The sequence below is a fragment of the Crinia signifera genome, chromosome 7 (assembly GCF_055691185.1).
Source record: "Crinia signifera chromosome 7, ASM5569118v1, whole genome shotgun sequence".
NCBI lineage: Eukaryota > Metazoa > Chordata > Amphibia > Anura > Myobatrachidae > Crinia > Crinia signifera.
This window is the reverse complement of record NC_139223.1, coordinates 173,449,170-173,475,614: the sequence shown is the minus strand read 5'-3', so window position 1 is coordinate 173,475,614 and position 26,445 is coordinate 173,449,170. Positions and strand designations below refer to the sequence as shown.

Here is a 26,445-nt window from a genome sequence, read left to right as displayed (position 1 = left end):
ATGACCTGTGTCTGGCTGGAATGACAACTTTCCTAAAAGACAAAAATGTTTGAAAATCATTAGTTGGCTTTTGCAGCTATGAAAATACATGGGAACAAATAAATTCAGGTACAGTAACATTTTATATATAAAATACATATAATTTTATTTTGTTGATTTCTGCAAAGCGCCTATTGAAATGTGTTGTTTCAATATAATTGTTGTTATTATAATTTTATATTTTTATTACACTTTTCCTGTAGTTGCACTCTTCGGACACAAGGTGGTGCTGTGGTTATAGACAGGCTGGGCTACTTGTCTTGCCATGCTGTTGCTGGAGCTCGGAGCTCTGTGCTGATATGCACTAAGTTGCTGGGAGTTTCTGTGAGCACCAGGTAAACCCTTCTGCAGAATGAGACGCTAATTCCTTACCCCCTGGCTCGCTAAAGTGATGCCCTCCATTAATGTTTTAATATGACATTTTGTTTTTCTTTTCTAGAAACATTTCCATTTCCGCTCTGACAAACTGTGGCTGCCGCTGTCCAGCTGTGGCGATCTTACAGGTAACATTGGTCCTAATTCCGCTTGGATCACTTCTGGCGATACGCGTCACAGTTCCTGATGGTGGGGAAATTGTGCATGCGCAGGTGACAGCCCCCTCTGCCTGCCGCTGCTCTGCGCACTGTGTCTATTCAGGCAGGAAGAGGGGGCTGGGGGCATGGCCAGCAGCTCATACAGCACTTGCCATGCCCCCACAGTGGCAAAAATGTGGACGTGGCCTCGTGGGAGCACCGCAAGCATAGGCTACACCCCAAAAATGTGGACACGCCAGTGGTGCGCATAAGTGTCCAAAGTCTGGTGGTATAACATATTGTTACCCAGAGGCTAACGTGGTGTCACAAGGTTTGTTTCACTTTTTAGCTGGAGAGCAATTACTGTGTGCACGATTTTAGCTATATTTTGCCAGGTTATGCTGAGTCTTGTGGTTCTACTACACTCTTATGGTGTGTACACATGGTGCGATTTTGGCTATCGATTTTGACTATATGGTTATTATTAGTCACAATCGTACCGTATTCGGCCGCACCCGATGCAAATTAGGTCTCGTTGCGCATCCCCAACGGAATCAAGAGTAGAAAAGTCTATTTCTACTAGATGGAAAGGAGGGCGCCATGTACACATGCAGCAGTGCACTATGGGCCGCAGGGTTATACACCAGCGACGGGCGTGAGCACTATTATCATGTGCAATACAGGCAAAAGTCGCACACAGGCGCTGTAGGGACAGATTCAGGGCATAGGGTGATACGCTCAGAGAAGCTTAACACTTTATAGAGGCTTCCCCTCCTACCAGAGGGTTTCCTGTTCCTGGGGTGGAAGTGTGTTCAGCCTAATATCCTTTGCTCACCTTTTACGTGACACCCCCCCCCCCCCTGCCTTGGTGTCTTCCTCATCACCTTCAGACAAGATCTCATGTCCTCCATTCTAAAGGAACCCACTGGGGGTGATTCAGTAAGGCTTGCTATGCAGTGGACGTTCACTGCTTAGTGAGCTCATAGACGTATGTCCCCTCCTCGGTACAATGCGAGGAGATTTACACAAACACATCTCCCTTGCCTGTGGCCGTAGGGGTTGAGAAATCATTCGATGGTTGCGACTATCGAATTAATTAATGATTAATTTGGAAATAAAAGTCGGTCTGAACTGACTTTTACATCCTGTGACGTCAGCCACACCCCCCCGGCAGGCATCGGCCCGTCTGCGTTCCCATAGTCTAGCTCTGTTTCCGCCCCCAGTTCTCCCTCCCCACAACAAACAGCCCAGCGAGTGCGTAGCTTGCCAAAGCCATCCAAAGAGATAAAGGGCCTAATTCAGACCCGATGTAACATGTGCAGAGAGTTAGATTTGGCTGGGGGGTTGTTCTAAATTGCAGTGTAAAAATGAAAGCAGCCAGTATTTACCCTGCACAGAAACAAAATAACTCCCCCAATTCTAACCCTGAAATAGGCCCAAAGTACCAGCCAATCAGCTCCTGTAATTTTTGAAACACAGCCTGTAAAATGAAAATGTAGAAGCTGATTGGTTGGTACTTTATCTCTCTCCAATGTTTGCTACTTGCAGACAAATATTGGCTTTGAAATTGGTTGCTTCGTTTTTGAGTTATGTGGAAAATGTCCGCCTGCCATTTACAGTGCATCACCATTGTGCTCTGGAATACGTGACCGTCTTTGAACACTGTTTGTGCACCTGCTGGGTGGCCGGGAAACTGTGACCAGCTGGGTGGCCTGGAAACTGTGACCGTTATTTGCAGCCACCCACTAAGCAGTGAATTTTCAAAATTCGACTCTTAAGGGGATCAAAAGGGGTCAAATGTTCCGCCCAGCTGAGCTTTGTCCCGGTTGAAACTGGACGCATCAGTTAGTTGTTGTTGTTGTTGTTGTTGTTTATGTTTTTTCTTTTTTCCACAGAACACCACATGGCGTCCAGCAAGCTCGGGATGCGGTTAATGTGCTGCCTATTAAATGTATCAGAGGCCAGAAATAAAGACGTTGTTGAGAGAATTGCGAGCGCTGCTTTGTGTAACAGACACGGTAAGCATCTTCCGTGGTATTGTGACTTGTGGCACAGCCGACGTTCTGTATATACTGTATATCCCACATCCAGTGTCTGCACAGGAAGTGATAGACGGAAATGACCAAATATTACACCCTATAGCACTGGTTCCCAACCTGTTTTCTCTCCCGTACACCTTGATTTGGCTTTTCATTCATGAGTACCCCCCCTCCTCTCAGTGTGAAATATCTGCAGTACTATTGAGTGGAAGTGAGCAGTAGGCGTGTCCTTATATTAAGGAGTAGCAGAGGAGCAGTGTGCGGTCAGGAATCGGGCCCCTCTGTGTCTGGCCGCAGGCTGTGTACTGTCTCCGGTAGTGGAGGAGTAGTGTGGGGTCAGGAATCGGGCCCCTCTGTGTCTGGCCGCTGGCTGTGTACTGTCTCCGGTAGCGGAGGAGTAGTGTGCGGTCAGGAATCGGGTCCCTCTGTGTCTGGCCGCTGGCTGTGTACTGTCTCCGGTAGCAGAGGAGTAGTGTGCGGTCAGGAATCGGGTCCCTCTGTGTCTGGCCGCTGGCTGTGTACTGTCTCCGGTAGCAGAGGAGTAGTGTGCGGTCAGGAATCGGGTCCCTCTGTGTCTGGCCGCTGCCTGTGTACTGTCTCCGGTAGTGGAGGAGTAATGTGCAGTCAGGAATCTGGTTCCTCTGTGTCTGGCCGCTGGCTGTGTACTGTCTCTGGTAGCGGAGGAGTAGTGTGCGGTCAGGAATCGGGTCCCTCTGTGTCTGGCCGCTGGCTGTGTACTGTCTCTGGTAGCGGAAGAGTAGTGTGCGGTCAGGAATCGGGTTCCTCTGTGTCTGGCCGCTGGTTGTGTACTGTCTCCGGTAGCGGAGGAGTAGTGTGCGGTCAGGAATCGGGTTCCTCTGTGTTTGGCCGCTGGCTGTGTACTGTCTCCGGTAGTGGAGGAGTAGTGTGCGGTCAGGAATCGGGTCCCTCTGTGTCTGGCTGCTGGCTGTGTACTGTCTCTGGTAGCGAAAGAGTAGTGTGCGGTCAGGAATCGGGTTCCTCTGTGTCTGGCCGCTGGCTGTGTACTGTCTCCGGTAGCGGAGGAGTAGTGTTCGGTCAGGAATCGGGTTCCTCTGTGTCTGGCCGCTGGCTGTGTACTGTCTCCGGTAGCGGAGGAGTAGTGTGCGGTCAGGAATCGGGTCCCTCTGTGTCTGCCCGCTGGCTGTGTACTGTCTCCGGTAGCGGAGGAGTAGTGCGCGGTCAGGAATCGGGTTCCTCTGTGTCTGGCCGCTGGCTGTGTACTGTCTCCGGTAGTGGAGGAGTAATGTGCGGTCAGGAATCGGGTCCCTCTGTGTCTGGCTGCTGGCTGTGTACTGTCTCCGGTAGTGGAGGAGTAGCGTGTGGTCAGGAATCGGGTTCCTCTGTGTCTGGCCGCTGGCTGTGTACTGTCTCCGGTAGTGGAGGAGTAATGTGCGGTCAGGAATCGGGTCCCTCTGTGTCTGGCTGCTGGCTGTGTACTGTCTCCGGTAGTGGAGGAGTAGCGTGTGGTCAGGAATCGGGCCCCTCTGTGTCTGCCCGCTGGCTGTGTACTGTCTCCGGTAGTGGAGGAGTAGTGTGAGGTCAGGAATCGGGTCCCTCTGTGTCTGCCCGCTGGCTGTGTACTGTCCGATAGCGGAGGAGTAGTGTGCGGTCAGGAATCGGGTTCCTCTGTGTCTGGCCGTTGGCTGTGTACTGTCTCCGGTAGTGGAGGAGTAGCGTGCGGTCAGGAATCTGGTCCCTCTGTGTCTGGCCGCTGCCTGTGTACTGTCTCCGTAGCGGAGGAGTAGTGTGCGTTTAGGAATCGGGCCCCTCTGTGTCTGGCCGCTGGCTGTGTACTGTCTCCGTAGCGGAGGAGTAGTGTGCGGTCAGGAATCGGGTCCCTCTGTGTCTGGCCGCTGGCTGTGTACTGTCTCCGTAGCGGAGGAGTAGTGTGCGGTCAGGAATCGGGCCCCTCTGTGTCTGGCCGCTGGCTGTGTACTGTCTCTGGTAGCGGAGGAGTAGTGTGCGGTCAGGAATCGTGTCCCTCTGTGTCTGGCCGCTGGCTGTGTACTGTCTCCGTAGCGGAGGAGTAGTGTGCGGTCAGGAATCGGGCCCCTCTGTGTCTGGCCGCTGGCTGTGTACTGTCTCTGGTAGTGGAGGAGTAGTGTGGGGTCAGGAATCAGCCCCACTGTGTCTGGCCGCTGGCTGTGTACTGTCTCCGGTAGCGGAGGAGTAGTGTGCGGTCAGGAATCGGGTCCCTCTGTGTCTGGCCGCTGGCTGTGTACTGTCTCCGGTAGCGGAGGAGTAGTGTGCGGTCAGGAATCGGGCCCCTCTGTGTCTGCCCGCTGGCTGTGTACTGACTCTGGTAGCGGAGGAGCAGTGTGCGGTCAGGAATCGGGTCCCTCTGTGTCTGGCCGCTGGCTGTGTACTGTCTCCGGTAGCGGAGGAGCAGTGTGCGGTCAGGAATCGGGTCCCTCTGTGTCTGCCCGCTGGCTGTGTACTGTCTCCGGTAGTGGAGGAGTAGTGTGAGGTCAGGAATCGGGCCCCTCTCTGTCTGCCCGCTGGCTGTGTACTGTCCGATACCGGAGGAGTAGTGTGCGGTCAGGAATTAGGTCCCTCTGTGTCTGGCCGTTGGCTGTGTACTGTCTCCGGTAGTGGAGGAGTAGCGTGCGGTCAGGAATCGGGTCCCTCTGTGTCTGACCGCTGGCTGTGTACTCTCTCCGGTAGTGGAAGAGTAGTGTGCGGTCAGGAATCGGGTCCCTCTCTGTCTGGCCGATGGCTGTGTACTGTCTCCGGTAGTGGAGGAGTAGTGTGCGGTCAGGAATCGGGTCCCTGTGTGTCTGGCCGCTGGCTGTGTACTGTCCGATAGCGGAGGAGTAGTGTGCGGTCAGGAATCGGGTCCCTCTCTGTCTGGCCGATGGCTGTGTACTGTCTCCGGTAGTGGAGGAGTAGTGTGCGGTCAGGAATCGGGTCCCTGTGTGTCTGGCCGCTGGCTGTGTACTGTCCGATAGCGGAGGAGTAGTGTGCGGTCAGGAATCGGGTCCCTCTCTGTCTGGCCGATGGCTGTGTACTGTCTCCGGTAGTGGAGGAGTAGTGTGCGGTCAGGAATCGGGTCCCTCTGTGTCTGCCCGCTGGCTGTGTACTGTCTCCGGTAGTGGAGGAGTAGTGTGAGGTCAGGAATCGGGCCCCTCTCTGTCTGCCCGCTGGCTGTGTACTGTCCGAGACCGGAGGAGTAGTGTGCGGTCAGGATTTGGGTCCCTCTGTGTCTGGCCGCTGGCTGAGTACTGTACGATACCGGAGGAGTAGTGTGCGGTCAGGAATTGGGTCCCTCTGTGTCTGGCCACTGGCTGTGTACTGTCTCCGGTAGAGGAGGAGTAGTGTGCGGTCAGGAATCGGGTCCCTCTGTGTCTGGTCGGTGGCTGTGTACTGTCTCCGGGGTTCCCGGTAACGGGGCAGATGAACGCTGATGTCTGAGGGCAGCTCCCAGTGGATTGCTGTGTCAGCACGGGGCAGATGAACGCTGATGTCTGAGGGCAGCTCTCAGTGGATTGCTGGTCGGGCAAAATCACGAGTAGACGCTGATGGCGCTGCGGACGGAACCAGAAGTGACAAGACATGCTTCATCTCCATGGTAATGGGAGACTTCTTCCGCCATTGCGAGACTCCTCCTTAAGCCATTACCAATATTATTTTTAAGCACCCCCAACCAGTCTGCAGTGCACCGCCAGGGGTACAAGAACCGCTGCCCTATCGTCTCTAAGTGCTTGTGTAGACCTTACAGAACTGTCTACATGCCCTATCGGCTGCGGGATATGACAGCGTTATTCCTGAGCGCTTGACAAAAACGTATCCGCGGGACCGGCGCCGCTTCCTGGTGATCCAGGGTTTAGGGCTTACACTGCACCGTCCCCTCTGCCTAAGGCGCCCATTTATTGTAGATTGCATTTTAAATGGTACCTTGGCAGGATCTTTCCCCCAAGGATCCTGCCCGCGGCATGTATTACTGAGCAGACGCAGGGACATGTGCTCTGCCGGCCTCCGGGGGGAGCTGCTCTTGCGTGGTGTGCCAGACCGCACTGCACAGCTCCAACTTCTGGGTAGGGGAGGGTGCCGAGGGAACCCTCTGCCCGGCTGGCAGTGCGGTGAGTAGGCTACAATGGGCATTTCCAGATGGCGGTAGCTGCGGGCACCGATATCTGGAATGTGTTATGGTTTTACCATTTGTGTTTTTGCGATTTCTCAGTACAACACCATCTTTAAGAGCCAGGGCTGCTGGCTGACAGCCTATCTGCTCAGTATACAACCCTGTATAAACAGCAAAGGGAGGGCAGAGAAGAACATTGACCCATAGCTACAATCTGTGGTGCAAAATCATCTGATTACCATGGATAGAAAAAGTAAGCAACATCGATATCAACCATCATTGGTTTAGAACTGGTCGATGGCCATCCCTAGAGCAAGCATACAATAAAAATTGGTACTTGTTTCCTAGAACGGCCACAATCGCGGACATTGTGTACCTTTAAGTTAAGGTACACGATGCCCGCGATGGACCCGATTTCCTTTGAAATCAGGTCCATTTTGCCGGCAAAGGGAAAATCGGGGGCATCGCGTCGGTCACGACCATTAACATTGGCCCCGACGTGATGCCCCCGATTTCTCCATAGGCTTCAATGTTAAAATAATTTTTAACATTGAAATCGGGAGCATCGCGTCGGTCTTGTGCCATTATAATGGCACAAGATGAGATGGACTTGATAAAGTACATCTCACATAGTAAAAAATGTGAAATGGGCCAATATGACCCATTTCACATTATTTATGTCCCCGTCGTCACCCCACTATTGATGTGAACCCGAAGCGTGGCGAGCGGCGGCGGTGCGCGTCCTCCGACCTTTTCATTCCCCTACTATCCACGTCGGCGTGGAGTTGAGAATATAAAGTTTGGCGAGCGGACGAATATACCTGAGAAGTTATACGCGGGGCTCGCTACGCTCGCCATGCTTCGGGCTCGGTGGCTCGCTGCGCTCGCCACACTTTATATTCTCAACTCCACACCGACATGGATAGTAGGGGAATGAAAAGGTCGGATGACGCGCACCGCCGGCCCTCGCGGGCTCGCTGTGCTCGCCACGCTTCGGGTTCACGTCAATCGTGGGGTGGGGTTTACGCTGTAAAATTGGGGGTCTAGGGAATATTTTACATTGAATCCAATGTAAAATCGGGTCCCAGGGACCCTATTCACATTTCATTCAATAAAAAAATCGGGTCGGTCGCATCGCATGCGACCAAATCGCATGCAATGCGACCGACGCGATTTTTCCGACACGACCACCCCGATGGAAATCGGTGTGGCCATGTTAGGAAACAAGTACCAAGTACGGTGCTGTGCCAGGTGCCCCCACTCTTACCCAGTGATCGGGCAACGTTTGCCACCCGCATCTCATCCCCTGCTAAAGAACACATTAAGGTGGGTATAGGTCATTAGCTCAACCCATATTAGGTCGACACATGAAATAAGTTGACAGGGTTGGAAGGTCGACACAAGCATTAGGTCGACAGTCAAAAGGTTGACATGAGTTTTTCACGTCTTTTTGACCTGTGTGTCGACACGGTCGACATGGACACCATGAAAGTGTGCCGCTGCCCTCGCCATGCTTCGGGCACGGTGCCCCGTCACTGTGCTCGCCACACTATTCTACTCTCCCTCCACGCCATAGTGGATGGTAGTGCTTGAAATACCGCCCGTCGGCACGTGTCGGCTCAGACAAAAATGGAAAAACTCACGTCGACCTTTTCACTGTCGACCTTCCCACTGTCGACCTTACAACCCTGTCGACCTTAGTCATTTTGACCTATTTCATAGGTCAACCTAAACCCTGACGACCTTCAATGGTCGACGCCATGCCTGTCGACCTAATGACCATATACCGTCTAGGAATGAATTGGTAAACGGGGCGTTCCGTCCCTAGATCACAGATCTACGCCCCGGTCCTGCCCTAATACATGACCAGCGCTTTTATAATGACCCAGGTCATGAGAAGGGTTGGGATCATTTTGTCTACAGTGTGATGGTCCACAGTCATTAGGTCGACATGGTTCTATGTTGACATGGTTCTAGGTCGAAAGGACAGTAGTTCGACAGGTCAGTTGTTCGACAATGTCTAAGTTGACAGTCAAAATGTCGACATGGGGTTTTTCACAGTTTTTTTACCTGAATGTCAACACAGTTGACATGGACACAGTTTAAAGTGCACAGTGCCTCACTGCGCTCGGCACACTATTTTATTCTCCCACCACGCCCTAGTGCAGCGGTTCCCAACCTGTGGTACGCGTACCCCTGTGGTACGCATACCCCTGGGGGTACGCGTCCACGCGCTGGGGGGTACGCTGCGGCCCGGCCTGTAATGGCGGCCGCGGCAGTCAGACAGGTCGCTGGAGGGGAGGAGAGTGCATTGCGCATCTCTCCTACCCCTCAGTGTGCTTCCCTGTGACTGGCCGCCCGTCCGCCAATCAATCAGGAGCCGGCCCGCGAACTTTGATTGACGGGCAGCCCAGTCACACTGAAGGGAAGGAGAGATACGCAGTGTGCTGTACTCTCCTTCCCTGAGAGAAGCAGCGGAGGCAGCTAGGGGGACACTGGACTGTCCTCTCCCCAGCAGCAGCGTCAATGGTGAGTGTGCTGCTGCTGGGAAATACTATGGGGGCATTGCTGGCACTGTGGGGCATACTTGTTGCTGGCACTGTGGGGCATTGCTGGCACTGTGGGGCATTGTTGGCACTGTGGGGCATACTTGTTACTGGCACTGTGGGGCATTGTTGGCACTGTGGGGCATTGTTGGCACTGTGGGGCATACTTGTTACTGGCACTGTGGGGCATTGCTGGCACTGTGGGGCATTGTTGGCACTGTGGGGCATTGCTGGCACTGTGGGGCATACTTGTTACTGGCACTGTGGGGCATTGTTGGCACTGTGGGGCATTGTTGGCTCTGTGGGGCATACTTGTTGCTGGCACTGTGGGGCATTGTTGGCACTGTGGGGCATACTTGTTGCTGGCACTGTGGGGCATTGCTGGCACTGTGGGGCATACTTGTTGCTGGCACTGTGGGGCATTGCTGGCACTGTGGGGCATTGCTGGCACTGTGGGGCATACTTGTTGCTGGCACTGTGGGGCATTGCTGGCACTGTGGGGCATTGTTGGCACTGTGGGGCATACTTGTTACTGGCACTGTGGGGCATTGTTGGCACTGTGGGGCATACTTGTTACTGGCACTGTTGGGCATTGCTGACACTGTGGGGCATACTTGTTACTGGCACTGTGGGGCATTGCTGGCACTGTGGGGCATACTTGTTGCTGGCACTGTGGGGCATACTTGTTGCTGGCACTGTGGGGCATTGTTGGCACTGTGGGGCATACTTGTTACTGGCACTGTGGGGCATTGTTGGCACTGTGGGGCATACTTGTTACTGGCACTGTGGGGCATTGTTGGCACTGTGGGGCATACTTGTTACTGGCACTGTGGGGCATTGCTGGCACTGTGGGGCATTGTTGGCCATTGTTGGCACTGTGGGGCATACTTGTTATTTTATATGCTGTCCGCAGAATGGGCTGAGCTTATATTGTGGTCAAGTGGTTGCACTTTTTTTTTTTCTCGTCATTGCCAGTATGACTTGCCCCTGTTAAGCCACACCCTTTTTAGGCCACGCCCCCTACAAATTTCACGAGGGGGTACTCATAAATGAAAAGCCTAATCAAGGGGTACGGGAGACAAAAAAGGTTGGGAACCACTGCCTTAGTGGATGGTAGGGCATGAAATACCGCCTGTCGGCACATTTCAGCTCAAAAAACAGTGAAAACCCCCATGTCGACCTTTTGACTGTCGAACTAATGACCTTTCGACCTTTTCCCGTGTCGACCTTTTCCCATGTCGACTTAATGACCATCATGCGGTAGACCAAATGACCGCATCCCCATGAGAATGAGGCAAAAACTTGTGAATCATCGTTTGAATATTTTTGCTATAAGCAACGTGTCAGTTCGCTGAAAAGTATTTTACAAAGAAAAAAAAAATGTTTTCCCTCCAAAGTAAGATGGGAATAATGACTCCCTTCTCCATACAGCAGTTTCTCAGAGCTATGGTGTTGAACTTTTGTATTGCCCATAAGTTTTTATGGAAGCCAGATTGACAGAATCATTGCCTCATCACTCACAAATTAGATCCTCTCATTTAGAACATAAAGGAACGTCATAAAGAATATTTGCTGCAAAACGCCTCCGGCTCTTAATTTTTAGATTTTACCAATTTTTTTTAATGGTGCAAATTCCTAGTCATTGAGAACAGACTGCTTATTTGCTGAGATGGGGACAACAAACAGACCTAGATGTTACTATAGGTTCTGTGTCATCCGGGTGATATAAAGTCACACACACGCAGACACACATACACGCACACACACACACACACACATATACACACGCACACTGTCTTGTTGTTAATATTTAGTCAGCATCCTCCTGAAATATTACAGGTCAGAATAATGAAGGTATAAATTCTGGTGCAAGCTTGAAGAATGTGTTTCTTAATCTATTATTCACATCATGTTTTATTTTGATGACAAGATTTTACAAATCTAATTCTCTCTGCACATGTTACATCTGCCCCACCTGCAGTGCACGTAGTTTTGCCCATTGGAGAAGGACTTTGCCTTTGCGAGTGAACCAGAATAAGGGCCTCAGTGCTAAATAAATAAGAAGAATATTCTGATTGGTTGCTATGGGCAACATCCCAATTTCAATAGAACTCCAGTCTTACTAAATAACCCCCAAAGTGTGCAGTCTTGCGCACCCCCCCCTCCCCCCCACCTTACGTTTATTAGGAATAGCCGTCTCCTCTCGTGTTTCACTTGTTTCGGAGCAGAGCGTCTTCTGCGGGACGCGGTGGGCAGATTGACAGTCAATAGGTCCACGTGCCATGTGTCAACACATGAGAATGTCAACCAACCTTACCTCGGCATGGTCAAAAGGTCAACGCATACAGTAGGTTGACATGGAAAAGGTCAACATAAGAACGTCGAGTTTTTACGTTTTTTAGCGTCACATGTCTTTTTTCATCCTGAGCTATGGACATAGAGGGAGAATATGGCGATGGGACGCGGTTCACTGATACATTGCCCATGTCGTCGTAAGTCAACATGCACACCAAAAACCTTGAAAACCCCATATCGACCGTTTCCATTTCAACCTACAGATGGCGCGCCTGTCCGCCAGTCTGCATGGTCGCCAGATGTCCTGAGCTGGTGGACAGGAGCTCCAGCTGACGGGGACGCGGCAGCTGGTGGGGGCTGCGGGGGACCAGTGCCCACGCCACACTCCGTCGGCAGGCGCGAGGTGGCGGATGCACCTGGAGCAGCTGCACTGAGAGCTGCTCTACCTGTATTGCTTCTGTTGACCTTTTGACCCCATCGACCTAATCCATGTCATCATTTTGTGTTGACCAATAGTGGACGACCTATTGACTGTCAACCTTAATAGGGTTGACCCTATGGCCCATACCTCTCTCTGCTCTTTGGGGCCCATTCAGACCTGCTCGTTGAGCAGCAAATTCGGCCCCTCTGTCGATAGTGGGGGTCTGGTCATGGGCATAAGCGCTAATACGCATGTGCAGACCCTCGCAGCGACCGCCTCCGACTAAATTTTAAATCGCCAGGGCACTCGCTGCTTGATTGACAGGCAGGGGGCGTTCCGGGGAGAGCACCCGGCGTTTCATATGAGTGCCCACAAAAACGGTGGTCACGCCCACAGATGCGTTGGGAGGGCCCCAGGGAAATTCGCAGAACACAAGTGTACACATTCGCTCGCAGTGTAGTGAGATGATTCAGGTGTTAACCTGTCCCCTAGGCTCCGAATATTCGCAGCGAGCAGGTCTGAATTACCCTCTTTGTTTTGTGATTAGTGCTAGAAGACTTAATTCAACAGCCCTTCCATGCAGCAGAGGACCCCCCAGTATTTCATGTGCATTTCCCCTTTCCTCTGCAGATCTCTATGATAGCGGGGATGTGGTCAAGATCCCGGCTGTTGAAATATCCCAACACCAGGATCCCGACCACCACAATCCCGGCATATTCTCCCTCTGTGGGTGTCCACGACACCCATAGAGGGAACATAAATTAGGGCTGCACTTGTCCCCTTCAGGATTGTGGCGGTCGGGATCCAGGCGTCGATATTTCTTACCGCTGGGATCCCAAACCAGACCCTGATAGCCAGGGCTTAAAGTGGTCCTGGAATTGGTGGAACTCCGCTCCCCTAACACCGGCCCCTACCCCCATTAGGCAGAGCCCAGAACAGTGCTAGGGAATTGTGCCTTACCACCCATAAAGGGATAATGGTCCCACCATACATGGTAGCACAATCGTATACACATTACACCGCATGTAGTGCCCTTGATTCATATTAAGTCACACAGTAATTCCCCTTATACACATAATGCCCACAGTTGTTCATCTTAACTTTACATTATGCACGCCGTGACAGAAGAAGAAGCCGATGGGACAGGTTTTTCTGTTGGAATTACTGTTCAGGGCTATGGTGGAGGTGGAACTCAGTTCCCCCTACCATTAGAGGTGGTGGAACTCAGTTCCACCCAGTTCCCCCTCACTTTAACCCCTGCTGATAGCGCCATGGAAATTGCTGATGCTTTATAAGTAAATGTTAATAATGATAATGTCAGTTTATTCAGCTTGGACTAACCAGGCAGCTCCGCAGCAAACTGCCCAGGGGGTTCTGCTTTCCAAGCGGAGTTTGTGTCTGGCAGTGGAAAACATCTCTTTTTCCTAGACAATACGCCATGGTATACATTACCCCTTTAAAGTCTTTACTTAACACTTCGCTGCCTGGCAAATCAGTATTTCCCTGGCTCCTTAGTAGTTTTATAGGATTAGGTTATCAGCCCAGTGATTAAGTGATTGCACCCAGCAGTTTGTCAGTTGTGTGCTGCTGGGATATCCTGGGCCTTCAGCGAACGCTTCTCAGGCTTATTAGTGGCTTCGGTTCAAGTGAAATTACAGCTATTATACTCCATTATGCAGATAAACCCATTTACTTCTGCAAAGGATCATGCTGACAGCCAATCCAGCCCATTGTTACCGTTCTTCTGCTCATTCGTTCTCCTGTTTTCTGGATGAAGCTGGAGAAATTGTCAGAAAATCTGAGCGTTGCTCTTTTGCGTCCAGTGCCTTGAGCACATCAGGCACTGAACGAAGTCTGGTGTTGCCTGAGTATTTAACTAAGGGGTAATTCAGACCTGCAGACGTCCGCAAATTCACAGCGGCCAGCGATCAGATAGATGACCCCCGCAAAACTCAGCGGAAAAAGGCATATAAGGCTGACGTCACACACCCCAGCCTAAAACGCTCAGGCACGCCTAGTGTTTTCCCGGCCACTCCCATGAAATGGCCGGTTACCACCCCTAGTCGCCTACTTCCTGTCAATCACCTTGCAAACGACTTGCAAATTGAAAAAGTAGCAGGAGATCCACACAGGACAGCCTTGCATATTAGGCTGGTTTCACACACTCCGGCTCCTGCCGGACGGCGAAAACCCACACGGCCAGGGAGCCGTGCCGCACACAGTAGTTTATCATGGAGGGGATAGCCACAGCCCGGCAGCCGTCCCTTCCAGTGGTGGGATCCGGCTGCAGCCGTGCGGCCGGGCCGTGGCCGTCCCGTGTGAATGGACACAACAGTGTCCATTCACAACTAATGTGTGCGGCACGGCTCCCTGGCCGTGCGGGATTTCACCGTCCGGTAGGAGCCGGAGTGTGTGAAACCAGCCTAAGGGCCGTACGCAGGCACAGTCTATCTGTCGTCAAATTTGCCACCATGCCATCAGGTCTGAATGAACCCCTAAGTAATGGTTCTAGACATCCGTACCCAAAATTGTCAGGAAGAAACAGGAAGATTGTATAAGTGGGGCTACATTAGCCAAAACGGTCAATGATGTCGGTGGAGCTGGCGGCAAATGAATTAGAGAGGGTGGCTCCGTGTTTTAGCAATTACCGTAGTTCTCACTCTTATCACCAGAAGGAGGCAGGTCTGGCGGCTTCACACGAGAGACATATTTATATACAGATTGGGTACTCATGGGGCTAGACTAGTTCAGAGGAATGATGACCCCACACGTGATAGGCTGGTAGCCATTGGCCAACTGCATATTCTGTCAGTCCCCGTCTCTGAATGGTTCTTTGAGGTACGTGTGTAAGACTGGTCTTCGTCTTGTAGAAAAAAAAGATTAGGACTCACTTTAGAATGTCACCTTGGTCGTTATGTCGACATGTGACATGTCGGTGTGAACACGATGTTGACATTGTGAATGTGGACAGACAGTGTTTGCATAGGGTTTTATTAGCATATTTGAGTCTTAAACCTAACACTAACTTGGTCTGTCGACGCTGTGACTGCCGACATTGATAACACTCTCTACAGTCTGATTGTTGACGTAGTGGCTGCATCCAGCTGTGGAACATTGTCAGACCGAGTACCGTCATGCTGTGAGTACATACGGTCCGTGTGATACCTATGGGCAGGCAGATGGATCATGAGAGCGCAATAGATGGTTTTTGTGTACAGATGGAGCCACCGTCAGCCGCTCGGCCTTGTCAGCAAGGCGGCGGGGAGCAGGGACCGCGCATTTCTTGCCCGTCTCCGCTTCAGAGGCAGGGAGTGCCAGCAACCAGGGGGAGAGCAGGGGAGACAGGAAGCCGGCTGCAGGGCTTCTGACAGAATGGGGCATGTGAGCATCTCGTGCGTGCGCGCCCCATTCTGTTGGATCCCGGCAGGTGGACGGGGGACGGCGCATGGCGATTCTATCACCGGGAGCCGCTGTGATGAGAGCGGCTTCATCTGTATGTTGGGAACAAAATCCTGGTGCTCAGTATCCCGAGGGTCCTAATGGATTTTGTTAATTAGTTTAGCCTTCCCCTCCCGCAGCCTAACCCTCCCCTCCCGCAGCCTAACCCTCCCCTCCTGCAGCCTAACCCTCCCCTCCCACAGCCTAACCCTCCCCTCCTGCAGCCTAACCCTCCCCTCCTGCAGCCTAACCCTCCCCTCCCGCAGCCTAACCCTCCCCTCCCGCAGCCTAACCTTCCCCTCCTGTAACCTAACTCTAACCCTAGTCCTCCTCTCCCACAGCCTAACCCTAACCTCTCCTCCCGCAACCTCCCCTCCCGAAACCTAACCCTCCCCTCCCGCAACCTAACCCTAACTTCCAGCAACCTAACCTTAACCTACCACAGCCTAACCCTAACCTCCCCTCCCACAACCTAACCCTAACTTCCCGCAACCTAACCCTCCCCTCCCACAACTTAACTCTAACCATAGTCCTCCTCTCCCACAGCTTAACCCTAACCCCCGCTCCCACAACCTAACCCTCCCCTCCCACAGCCTAACCTCCCCTCCCGCAACCTAACCCTCCCCTCCCACAGGCTAACTATAACCCTAGCCCTCTTCTACTGCAACCTAACCCTAACCTCCCGCAACCTATCCCTAACCTCCCTCAACCTAACACTCCCCTCCCACATCCTAACCCTCTCCTCCCACAACTTAACTCTAACCCTAGTCCTCCTCTCCCACAGCTTAACCCTAACCCCCCTCCCACAACTTAACCCTCCCCTCCCACATCCTAACCCTCCCCTCCCACAACCTAATTCTAACCCTAGTCCTCCTCTCCCACAGCTTAACCCTAACCTCACCTCCCACAACCTAACCCTCCTCTCCCACATCCTAACCCTCTTCTCCCACAGCCTAACTCTAACCCTAACCCTCTTCTCCCACAGCCTAACTCTAACCCTAACCCTCTTCTCCCACAGCCTAACTCTAACCCTAACCCTCTTCTCCCACAGCCTAACTCTAACCCTAGCTCTCTTCTCCTGCAGCCTTACCCTAACCCTCCTCTCCCACAACCTAACCATAACCCTCCCCTCCCACAGCCTAACCCTAACCTCCCCTCCCACAGCCTAACCCTTCCCTGCCACAGCCTAACACTCCCTCCCCGCAGCCTAATACTAACCAGCTGTTCGTCCAAGAGGAGCAACAATTGAATTGCTCCATTGGGTGGCCCAGATCTGACAGCCGCCGGTACAAACAGTTGATGTTCCCCCTTTGAGTCATCTCGCTGGGTTCTTTTACCACAACCACAGTACTCTCCTTACCTCTTGCAGATCATCCCCCCCCCCCCCCCCATTGCATGCATGCAGTGCCAGCACTGGGCTCCTAGGTGATATATTGGTTTAGAAAGGGGTCTAGGTGTCCTTATTTCACATCTGAATGATTACTGCAACTCCTCGCTCATGCTTGTATAATTTAACAAGACCCAGGCCCTGACATCCCACAGCTCTGGAAATCTGCTCTCCAGATTTAGATACTGTATAATTAACCGGCTAATGATTGCACACAAGATTAAGTATCATTATTGGAAATCTGTACCAGGAGGAAAGTCATTTGTTTTCCTATGACAGGTGGAAAGTATCCGGATACATCTGTACTGAACGTGTTCTCCAATCCCGGCTACAACAGGTCCGTGATCACCGTTGTCTCTACCGATGAGCACATAGGTGAGTGCCACAGTGTTTGGATTTGTACCGGCCCCAAAGGCATCTTAACCCTTTGAGTGCCAAGTGAATTTGTCAAAATAGGTGTGAAAATTGCCAAGGAAACCTTTGTGTTCATCATAACGACCTGTAATGTCACCTTATATAGGAAATATAATCTTTTTTTACATAACATTCTTTATTTGAATTTATATAACAAATGTTAGTGATGCTGACATATATAGTGGATAGTTTGCACATCTCTCACGGAGCTGTTGGCACTCAAGGGGTTAAGCAAGATTAATATATTAATGATGTGTTATCCACACATGCACATAGACAGGCCCGCCATCAGGAATTTTTGGGGCCCGGGACTCATTTCCAGTCTGGGTCCCAGTTCAAGGTTCTTCAACTCAGGATGCCGGTGGCCAATTAAAATGCAGCACCGGCTGGTGAGCCAATCAGAGCTTGCGTACCGGCAGCCGCTCTCATTGGCTGCCAGTACGCGCGCTCTTATTGGCTCAAAAGCCAGTGCAGCATTTTAATTAGCTGATGGCATCCTGGGTTGAATGAACCTGCACTCCGGGACCGGCTTTGTTCAGTGGAGGCAGTCATTTGGGGGGGCAAAATGAGCTGCCCGAACCCTTCCAGAGGCTAGGGCCTGGGACAGCTGTACCAAAGTACCCCCCTATTGGCGGCCCTGCAGACAGTTACATTCTTTCCCTTGTACCGGTAACGACAGGACATCAGATTTAATTTTGACGACGTAAGACACCAATGATATTGGCGCCAGGTAACGCGTACTGATCGTTGTGCGCCTACTGTACATGTGTCCGTGTTTTTGTTCTTACAATAGAGGCGGATTAGCATTCTTGTCTATGCCCAGTGCCGGCTGAGGATAAGGTTCCTCCTCGTCTACTGAGCGACACTGAGCACAAAGTCACGGCGTATAACGAGCAGGCCATAAAGCGCCGTATGACATCCCATGATTTAATAAATGCGCTCGCTGTTGCTTTAAGATCTTGGAACATCATTTGTGAACATTATTTTAGCTGAGCAAGTGAAAAACAGATCCAAAGGGAATTAAAAAAAAGCCGTTAATTAAATTACTTCATTTGCTGGGGAAATGAGAAGCCCATAAAATGTTTAACGCTTTACTCGGATAAATTAATTTACATATAGATATTTTTTTTTATTTATTTAGCATTTTATATTTAACCCTTACCCTGGCTGGGCGAGGACGTATTCAGTACAAATAATCGAAATACTCAGTAGCACTTTCTCCTTACAGGCCTCCACGTATATTGATTTTAGCATGAATGAAGCAGCCCGTTCAGCGTAGAATTTTTCGGACAGTCACATTTTAAATATCCACAGGTCACCTGGAAATGTGACGTGTGTAGGGTCCTGAGGACCGAGTTTAAGAAGCTGTGCGCTAAATGAATTGACACTTACTGGCATTACTACAGTACTGAGGGGGAAATGTATCGAGCAGTTTAAAGGAGTATGGGTCATTGGGTCAACCAAATTTAGGGGTAGACCATTGAAGGTCAACTGGGTTGGAAGGTCCACACATGTATTAGGTCGACAATGGAAATGTCGACATGAGTTTTTCACTTTTTTTTGTCCATGCCCGAATGTTGACACAGTCAACACGGACACCGTCAAAGTGTACCAAGTCCCCTTGCATGGCTCGCTGCCCTTGGCACACTCCCACCACGCGGTAGTGGTTGGTAGGGCATGAAATACCGCCTGTCGGCTAAAAATTGCGACCTTTTGACAGTTGACCTTCCAACCCTGTCGATCTTAGTCATGTTGACATATTTCAGGTGTCAACCTAAATAGGGTCGACCTAGTGTCCATATGCCATGTAAAGATTAGAGAATAAGATTGGTGAGACGTCTTCCATAGGAACCAATGACAATCAAGGTAGCATTTACCAATTACATTCTATGAAATGATCTGTAGATAGTTTCTATGGGCAACTGCACTGATCCCGTTTCCACTCCGAACTCTGCTTGATACATCTGCCCCTAATTCTTGGGAATCGTTATTGTTATTTATGACCATTCTGTACAAGTCGTTCTGATGGAGTAATTGTTGTACTGGCATCTGTGCAGGGAAGTCCGTGGTGTCTGCGTGTGTGGAAGCCTTTGCGTGTATCGACCTCTCGCTACATGACGGCATACACCCGTGTCTTGGCGCCATCGACCTCATTCCCATCTACCCTTTATCAGGAGTGACACTGGAGCAGTGCGGTCAGGTGGCCAGAGGTATGTGATCCCAAACAGTGTGATCCAACATGGAGCTGCTGTAGTAGTAGTACGTTTATGTATAAGGCGTCGCAAAGTGTCCGCAGCGCCGTACATAGCAAACAAAAAAACAAATGACAAGGTAACGTACAGGGTGTGTTGATAAAATACAGCATAAATAGGGGTATAGCTGGTAGAACTAAAATCAGCATCAGTTCTGAAGTAGGTGTGGAAATTGTCGAGGAGACTGAAGATGAAGTAGAGGAAGGGAAGAACCGGACAGGAGCACTGGTGAGGTAAAGAGGTAGGGTGAGTACGTGAGGAAGGAGGACCCTACTCACAAGAGTTAACATACTAAAAAGAGGTGGGTGGACGAACGAAAAACAATAGGATAAGTAGGTAGGAATGGATGGGAACGGATGGAGGGGTAGGGTAGACAGGATAGGAGGCGCGAATAAGGTTAGGAGGAGGAGGGATAGGCTAGTCGGAAGAAGTGGGTTTTGAGGGAGCGCTTGAAGGAGGTAAGGGAAGCAGAAAGCCTGATCGGTGGCGGGAGGTTGTTCCAGTGCAGGGGGCAGAGCGAGAGAAATCTTGGTCACGTTACCCACCATTATACTATGTGCTACACGAGAAGTGGCACACAGAGGGGGGGTTTATTGATGCAGGGGCCTGGGTCAGCAGCCCCTCCCCCCATAAAAACGGTGGGCGGACCACTACAGACACAGGCATACCCCTCCTGCTCGGGGCGGATGGATGACTTCAAAGAACGGCTTATTTTTTTGAAAAAAATCATTCAATAGTGAAAAACTATTGAATGATTTTTCTTCTGTGCGGGCTCATGCGAGTGAATGTGTAAGCGTGCAAATCTGAACACTACATACAAAATATCTACACGTCCAGATTTTTTTATTTCATTTATTTTTGGTTATTCCATAATGTATGTGAAATAATTTATAGAACAATATCGCTACCGTCATGTAACACAAATCTTCTAACCCCCAGTTTTCTGCAGTGTGGTTCATTTAATAATTATTAATAATAGAGTGAAATAGTCCTGCAAATAAGTGTATGCCACATGCCACCACTAGATGTCACTGTTGCCCCTCTGTTGCTAGTAGCTGCGTGGCTTGGATACTGGCTCTTATGTTTCTCCGCAGCAAATTCATTGAGAATTATCTGAGACATAAGACAGGGTCGGGTATAGTAATCAGCACTAGTAGTAAGTACTTACCAGCTCTGAAAGGGCTAATAAAAATATGTGGGATAAGGACAGAGCTGATCAGACGATTGTTAGCTGCTTCGGAAATTTGGTGTAAAAATCACATTGTTAGTTCATAGTTGCAGAATTATTAATGTTATAATTTGACTATGTTGCGTACAGGAAAACATGATACACTATGTAGATATAAGTGACTGGACGCCCATACATTACTTGTATGTATGTATGTATAACATTTTGGTTGGTAAGCTGCTCAATCAGAGGTGTGTCATTCAGGTGCCAAAAGGGAGGGGTAATTCTGTCTAGGAAAAAAAAATGTATGTATGTATGTACTTGTCCTTAACATAATTTAGATCAGGGGTGGTCAAATCAGTCCTCGAGATCTACCAACGATCCATGTTTTCCAGATCACCTAGCTGGTGCACAGCTGTAGTCATTACTAACTGTCACATTCCTCAGATCACCTAGCTGGTGCACAGCAGCAGCAGTCATTACTAACTGTCACATTACCCAGATCACCTAGCTGGTGCACAGCAGCTGCAGTCATTACTAACTGTCACATTACCCAGATCACCTAGCTGGTGCACAGCTGTAGTCATTACTAACTGTCACATTCCCCAGATCACCTAGCTGGTGCACAGCAGCTGCAGTCATTACTAACTATCATATTCCCCAGATCACCTAGCTGGTGCACAGCAGCTGCAGTCATAACTAACTGTCACATTTCCCAGATCACTTAGCTGGTGCACAGCTGTAGTCATTACTAACTGTCACATTTCCCAGATCACTTAGCTGGTGCACAGCTGTAGTCATGACTAACTGTCACATTCCCCAGGTCACCTAGCTTGAGCACAGCTGTAGTCATTACTAACTGTCACATTTCCCAGATCACTTAGCTGGTGCACAGCTGTAGTCATTACTAACTGTCACATTTCCCAGATCACTTAGCTGGTGCACAGCTGTAGTCATTACTAACTGTCACATTCCCCAGGTAACCTAGCTGGAGCACAGCTGTAGTCATTACTAACTGTCACATTCCCCAGATCACCTAGCTGGTGCACAGCTGTAGTCATTACTAGCTGTCACATTTCCCAGATCACTTAGCTGGTGCACAGGTGCAGTCATTACTAACTGTCACATTTCCCACATCACCTAGCTGGTGCACAGCTGTAGTCATTACTAGCTTTCACATTTCCCAGATCACTTAGCTGGAGCACAGCTGTAGTCATTACTAACTGTCACATTCCCCAGGTCACCTAGCTGGTGCACAGCTGTAGTCATTACTGTTACATGTCCCAGACCACCTAGCTGGTGCACAGCTGTAGTCATTACTAACTGTCACATTCCCTAGGTCACCTAGCTGGTGCACAGCTGTAGTCATTACTGTTACATGTCCCAGACCACCTAGCTGGTGCACAGCTGTAGTCATTACTAACTGTCACATATTCAAACCTGCTGCATTCACTCCTCTATAGAGCCACAGGTTCCCTGATACACATGAACTGTTGGTAGATCCTGAGGACAGGTTTGGCCACCGCTGCATTAGATAATAGCCTATCGGATTGTTATAACGTACTCTAATACAGTATAAAATGATTTGTGAACTTGGCAGTCCGTTACCCTGTTTGTAGGCATTGCCGAGGAGCTGGTCAAACAGGTTCCGGGGACCAGCGCGTTTCTTTTCGGTTCCGCAGACGGCGCAGAGAGGAAGACTTTAGCAGATAAAAGGAGATCACTGGGATGGTTTAAGAAGCACTCGGGAATCCACGTGGATGCATTGAAAGCGGATGTTGGAGGGGAACCGTCTAGAAGATACGGAATAACCGGTGAGCATGCAGTGCGCTCTGTTCTAGGCTCAGACAGTGACACAGTCCGCTATTGTGAGACATCTAGGGTGAAGGAAGGTATCCGTCGGCCTCAGATTTGAGGAAGTGTGTCGACTGTCAATAGATCGACAACTCAGCATACCTGGCATTGGTTGATATGTGAAAAGGTCAACATGAGCGTTTCACATTTTTTGTGTGACTTTTTCTACTTTATTGTCCACGTGGGGACGGTATTTTATGCGCCAAGCACAGCAGCAGCGGAGCAAGTGGGCTGATCTGAAGAATGACAAGTGAGGCGAGCCATGCTGGGGGACGCGGTAAACTAATTGACCCCAAATTTTTTGAAAAAGTCATGTCGACTTTTTCATGTGTTGACCTTTCCAGGGTTGACCTTTTTACCAGTGTCAACTAAAAACAGAGGTGATGTTGCCCATAGCAACCAATCAGATTCTGCCTCTCATTTTCTCGGATGCAGCAAAGAAATAATAGACAGCATCTGATTGGTTGCTAAGGGCTACACCGCTTTTCATTTTTAGAACACTTCGTAAATGTTACCGTTAATGTGCCTTGTAGACCGGAGTTGGGGAACCCCTGGCTGCAGATTCCCGTAGAGACATCCCATAGAGGTTACCGTGTTTAGGGTTCTGTTTGGGTGTTATCATGACTACACGGATTTAGGGGGCGTGGTCGGTACACGGTACTGCCGCCCGGTTACGGCACTGCTGCAAATGACTAATTAATTTGCAATGAGCGTTCTTTACAGTTTATTCATTTGAAATTTCCTGCCCGCCGCCGGCCTCTCACTCTGGGCCAGATTCTCTAAGCTTCAAGTTATAAAACGGAGAGTGATAAACCGCCAGCCAATCAGCTCCTGCCTGACCATTTTCAAACACAGTCTGTGACATGGCAGGTAGGAGCTGATTGGCTGGCTGTTTATCACTCTCCGTTTTATCACTTTTGAACCTTAGTGCATCTGACCTCATATATGATAGACATTTGTTTTTTCATTGAAATGATTACCGATAACGAACGGTCATCTCGGACCCTAGTGACCCTCTAAAACTAATGTCTCTTGCTGCGTCCGAATCATTTCTCCCCGTTCCTATCAGAAATAACTCACCCACGACCCCACTATAAATAAACCCGCATCCTTCCTGTGTGGTGCTGCGGAAACTGGATGCGCATGTGGAGCCAATTTCATCGTCTTTCATGAATAAAAACATTGCTCAGTCTTTTAATTATTTACCCCGTCCGTACAATTGATTCTGATAGTGGGAGATTATGTTATGAAGGGACAATACGAGCGGCTTATTTGTATGTCTCCGGGCCGCAGCCCAGCCTTCTGTTTCTGCTTGTGTTCCTCATCTTTGTTTTGTCTCCCCCTGATTCTGTGTATATGACTCCAATAATAATCCGCACCGCAAACATCCTCGCCATAGACTTTAATAGCATAACCAACCGTAGCAGGCTTGTGTTGGTATAAACAAGGATACGTAAAGCATTCGGAGCTAATCATTATTTGTCTTAAGTGCTTAACTCTTGGCGTGCCGGGGGGATCACTTACACACCCCTCATCCTAATAGGCCCTGGATTGGGAAGCTGTGAGAATCTTATAGAACCGGAATCGGAAATAAGTGGAATATACTTTCTAGGATAGGGTTTCCGATGATTTGGTCTGTAGCGGGGATCAATCGGGTGTGGCTCAGCATACAGACAATATCTAGGTCGACGCACACGATGTCAGAAGGTCGACACAAGAGAACAGTCAACATGGACCATGAAAAGGTCGACATGAATGTCATTTTTTGGGGGCTGTACACACACCGACTCAGGTTGACACCGAAATAGTCTACCACGGACACGCGCATGGCTGGTATCCCCCAAAATGGGGAAAATCGAAAAACTTCAGTCGAAATTTTCATGTCGACCTTTGCCTTGTCTATTTTTTTGCTTGTGTTGATCTTTTCATGTGTCGACCATTGCCATGTCAATATTTTGATTGTGTCGACCTTTTGTTAGTGTTGACGTTGTGCGTGTTGGTTTTTTTTTACCGATGTAAACTTTTGCATGTTGACCCCTTTTGGTGTCGACCTCTTGACTATTGCCCTAGGCACGGTCTGTCTGCCATCCCGGGTACTTGATGAAATTTATTACATGCAGGTCCTTAGTGTTCAGGCTCAGACTGGCCTGGTGGCGAACCAGGGAATTTACCGGTAAACCCCCGATGATTTATGACCATGCCCACTTTTTTAAGTGGGTGGGGTCTGACACAAACTTTTTATACTGCTGGGCAGTCAGTAGCGGCTGCAAGATGATTTTGTCATCGCCACTAGGCAGTCATCAGCTAGTAACTGGCTGGGAGTACGAATAGGAGCTGTGCGGGTGGGATGATGTCATGATGTCCATCGCATCATGATGTCACACTCCGGACCAGACCCCTACGTCATGATATTAGGTCGTGTATGGGGTTTTTCACATTTTTTTTGAGCTGACATGTGCCAACAGGCGGTATTTCATACCCTACCATCCACTAGGGCGTGGTGGGATAATAAAATACTGCCCGAAGCATGGCAAGTGCACATGGTGGTACGTTTCAGTGTCCATGTCAACTGTGTCGAAATTTGGGACAAAATATGTGAAAAACCCCATGTCGACCTTATGACTGTCGACCATCCCCATGTCGACCTAATGCTTGTGTCAACCTAATGACTATGTCGACCTTCCTGTATGGCGATCTTAATGCATGTCAACCTTAATGCATGTCGACCAACATGCATGTCTATCCAGTGATCCATACCCGCGCCTGCTTTCTTTGCTGCAACTCTATTCAACTCACCCGTCCGGTCCCCCTCCGAGCTTTCTGAATGATATCTTTCACAGTATCGTCTAGTGTGTACACTCAATATCGTTAACGATGTAGGCTCCTGCGTATCGTTAACGAAGATTTATGTCTACCTAACATGCAGGTTAATTTGACAATCTAGCTAAACGACCAGCATGTTTATTGGGCCCCGGTGACGATGTAGCTGTAGTGTAATGCCAGATTTACATGGAACAGGGTATTTTTTCTTAATGGATGTTATCTGAAAATGTAAATGTGGAGTTTAAGTTTAGAGCGTTTGTGCTGAGTTTTTGGTTCCAAAGGTTGTTATCCTCTGATAGTCATTTCCTTATCGTTGTAGGTGTTGGCGCAAGCCCTTATGTGATGAACTGCAATGTCGCCCTGGACACGCAGGACTTGTCCTCCGGAAAAACCATCGCAGCTGCCATCCGCGGCCGAACAGGAGGTCTGAAAGGAGTGCAGGCGATGGCCTTCCCGAACAATGGGCGCATAGAGATAGCTTGCAACGTTGAGAGTTTTACAGACACTCAGGATTCCCTCTCCGCATCCGAAGCAAACAAATACGTGTCCTACTGTATAGGGGAAGAGAAGTTCTCTTACATCTCCCCCTTGCATTTAGAAACTGAGATCCAGGGGCTGGCAGTGCACCGAGGCCTTACCACTGCCGGAACCGCTCTGGTTGGATTCACGCCCCAAGAATGCCGATCCACCGCGGAGTACGCCATATCGCGCGGCATAGGCAAGTTCTGGAAAACTAGGCGGGAGATTTCTATGTGATGGAAGCAAAATGTGATTAAATGAGAATATTGCCCGTGTTTCATGTAAATGAGCATTTACCCAGGGGCAAACGCAGGATTTTCAGAAGGGGGTTTCCAGAGGGGCGGAGCAAAGCACGGAGATGGACACTTAGGAAAGAAAAAAAAAAAAAAAAATATATATATATATACACACACACACACGGGCGTCAACAGCAGTGTAGACCCCTGGGCATAGCAATGTATTGGGGCACCTACGGTAGGGGTGGGGGAAGCTTTGATGTCCCGCGGGTGGTGGGGGTATTATTTCAACCGCTCAGCATGTAGGGCCTGGATCAGTAATTTCCACTAATTACCCCTTTACTGCACAGATGGTGGGAGAAGGGGGCATTGGGCTGAATGAAGGGGCCCTGATACATAA

At 49.9% G+C, this 26,445-nt stretch overlaps 1 protein-coding gene across 3 annotated transcripts; it reads left to right on the top strand.

The window, feature by feature from the left end:
- The first annotated feature begins 246 nt into the window (after positions 1-246).
- On the top strand, positions 247-26,084 carry FTCDNL1 (formiminotransferase cyclodeaminase N-terminal like). Of its 3 annotated transcripts, XM_083152128.1 has the most exons (7): positions 247-374; positions 479-542; positions 2,447-2,569; positions 17,059-17,154; positions 19,251-19,403; positions 22,233-22,427; positions 25,610-26,084. In XM_083152128.1, exons 3-7 carry the CDS (start codon positions 2,455-2,457, stop codon positions 26,044-26,046), a joined length of 996 nt encoding a protein of 331 aa, XP_083008254.1. In that variant the 5' UTR covers positions 247-374; positions 479-542; positions 2,447-2,454; the 3' UTR covers positions 26,047-26,084. The 3 variants fall into 3 exon arrangements, with proteins under 3 accessions (XP_083008254.1, XP_083008255.1, XP_083008256.1); XM_083152129.1 differs by lacking the exon at positions 17,059-17,154; XM_083152130.1 differs by lacking the exon at positions 19,251-19,403.
- The last annotated feature ends 361 nt before the right edge of the window (positions 26,085-26,445 follow it).

Excerpts from the sequence above, each read along its gene's own strand:
- FTCDNL1 (XM_083152128.1), top strand. The coding sequence starts at position 2,455 with ATGGCGTCCAGCAAGCTCGGGATGCGGTTAATGTGCTGCCTATTAAAT. Across the intron at positions 2,570-17,058 it reads TGCTTTGTGTAACAGACACG|GTGGAAAGTATCCGGATACA; the intron begins GTAAGCATCTTC and ends TTCCTATGACAG. Across the intron at positions 22,428-25,609 it reads TAGAAGATACGGAATAACCG|GTGTTGGCGCAAGCCCTTAT; the intron begins GTGAGCATGCAG and ends TTATCGTTGTAG.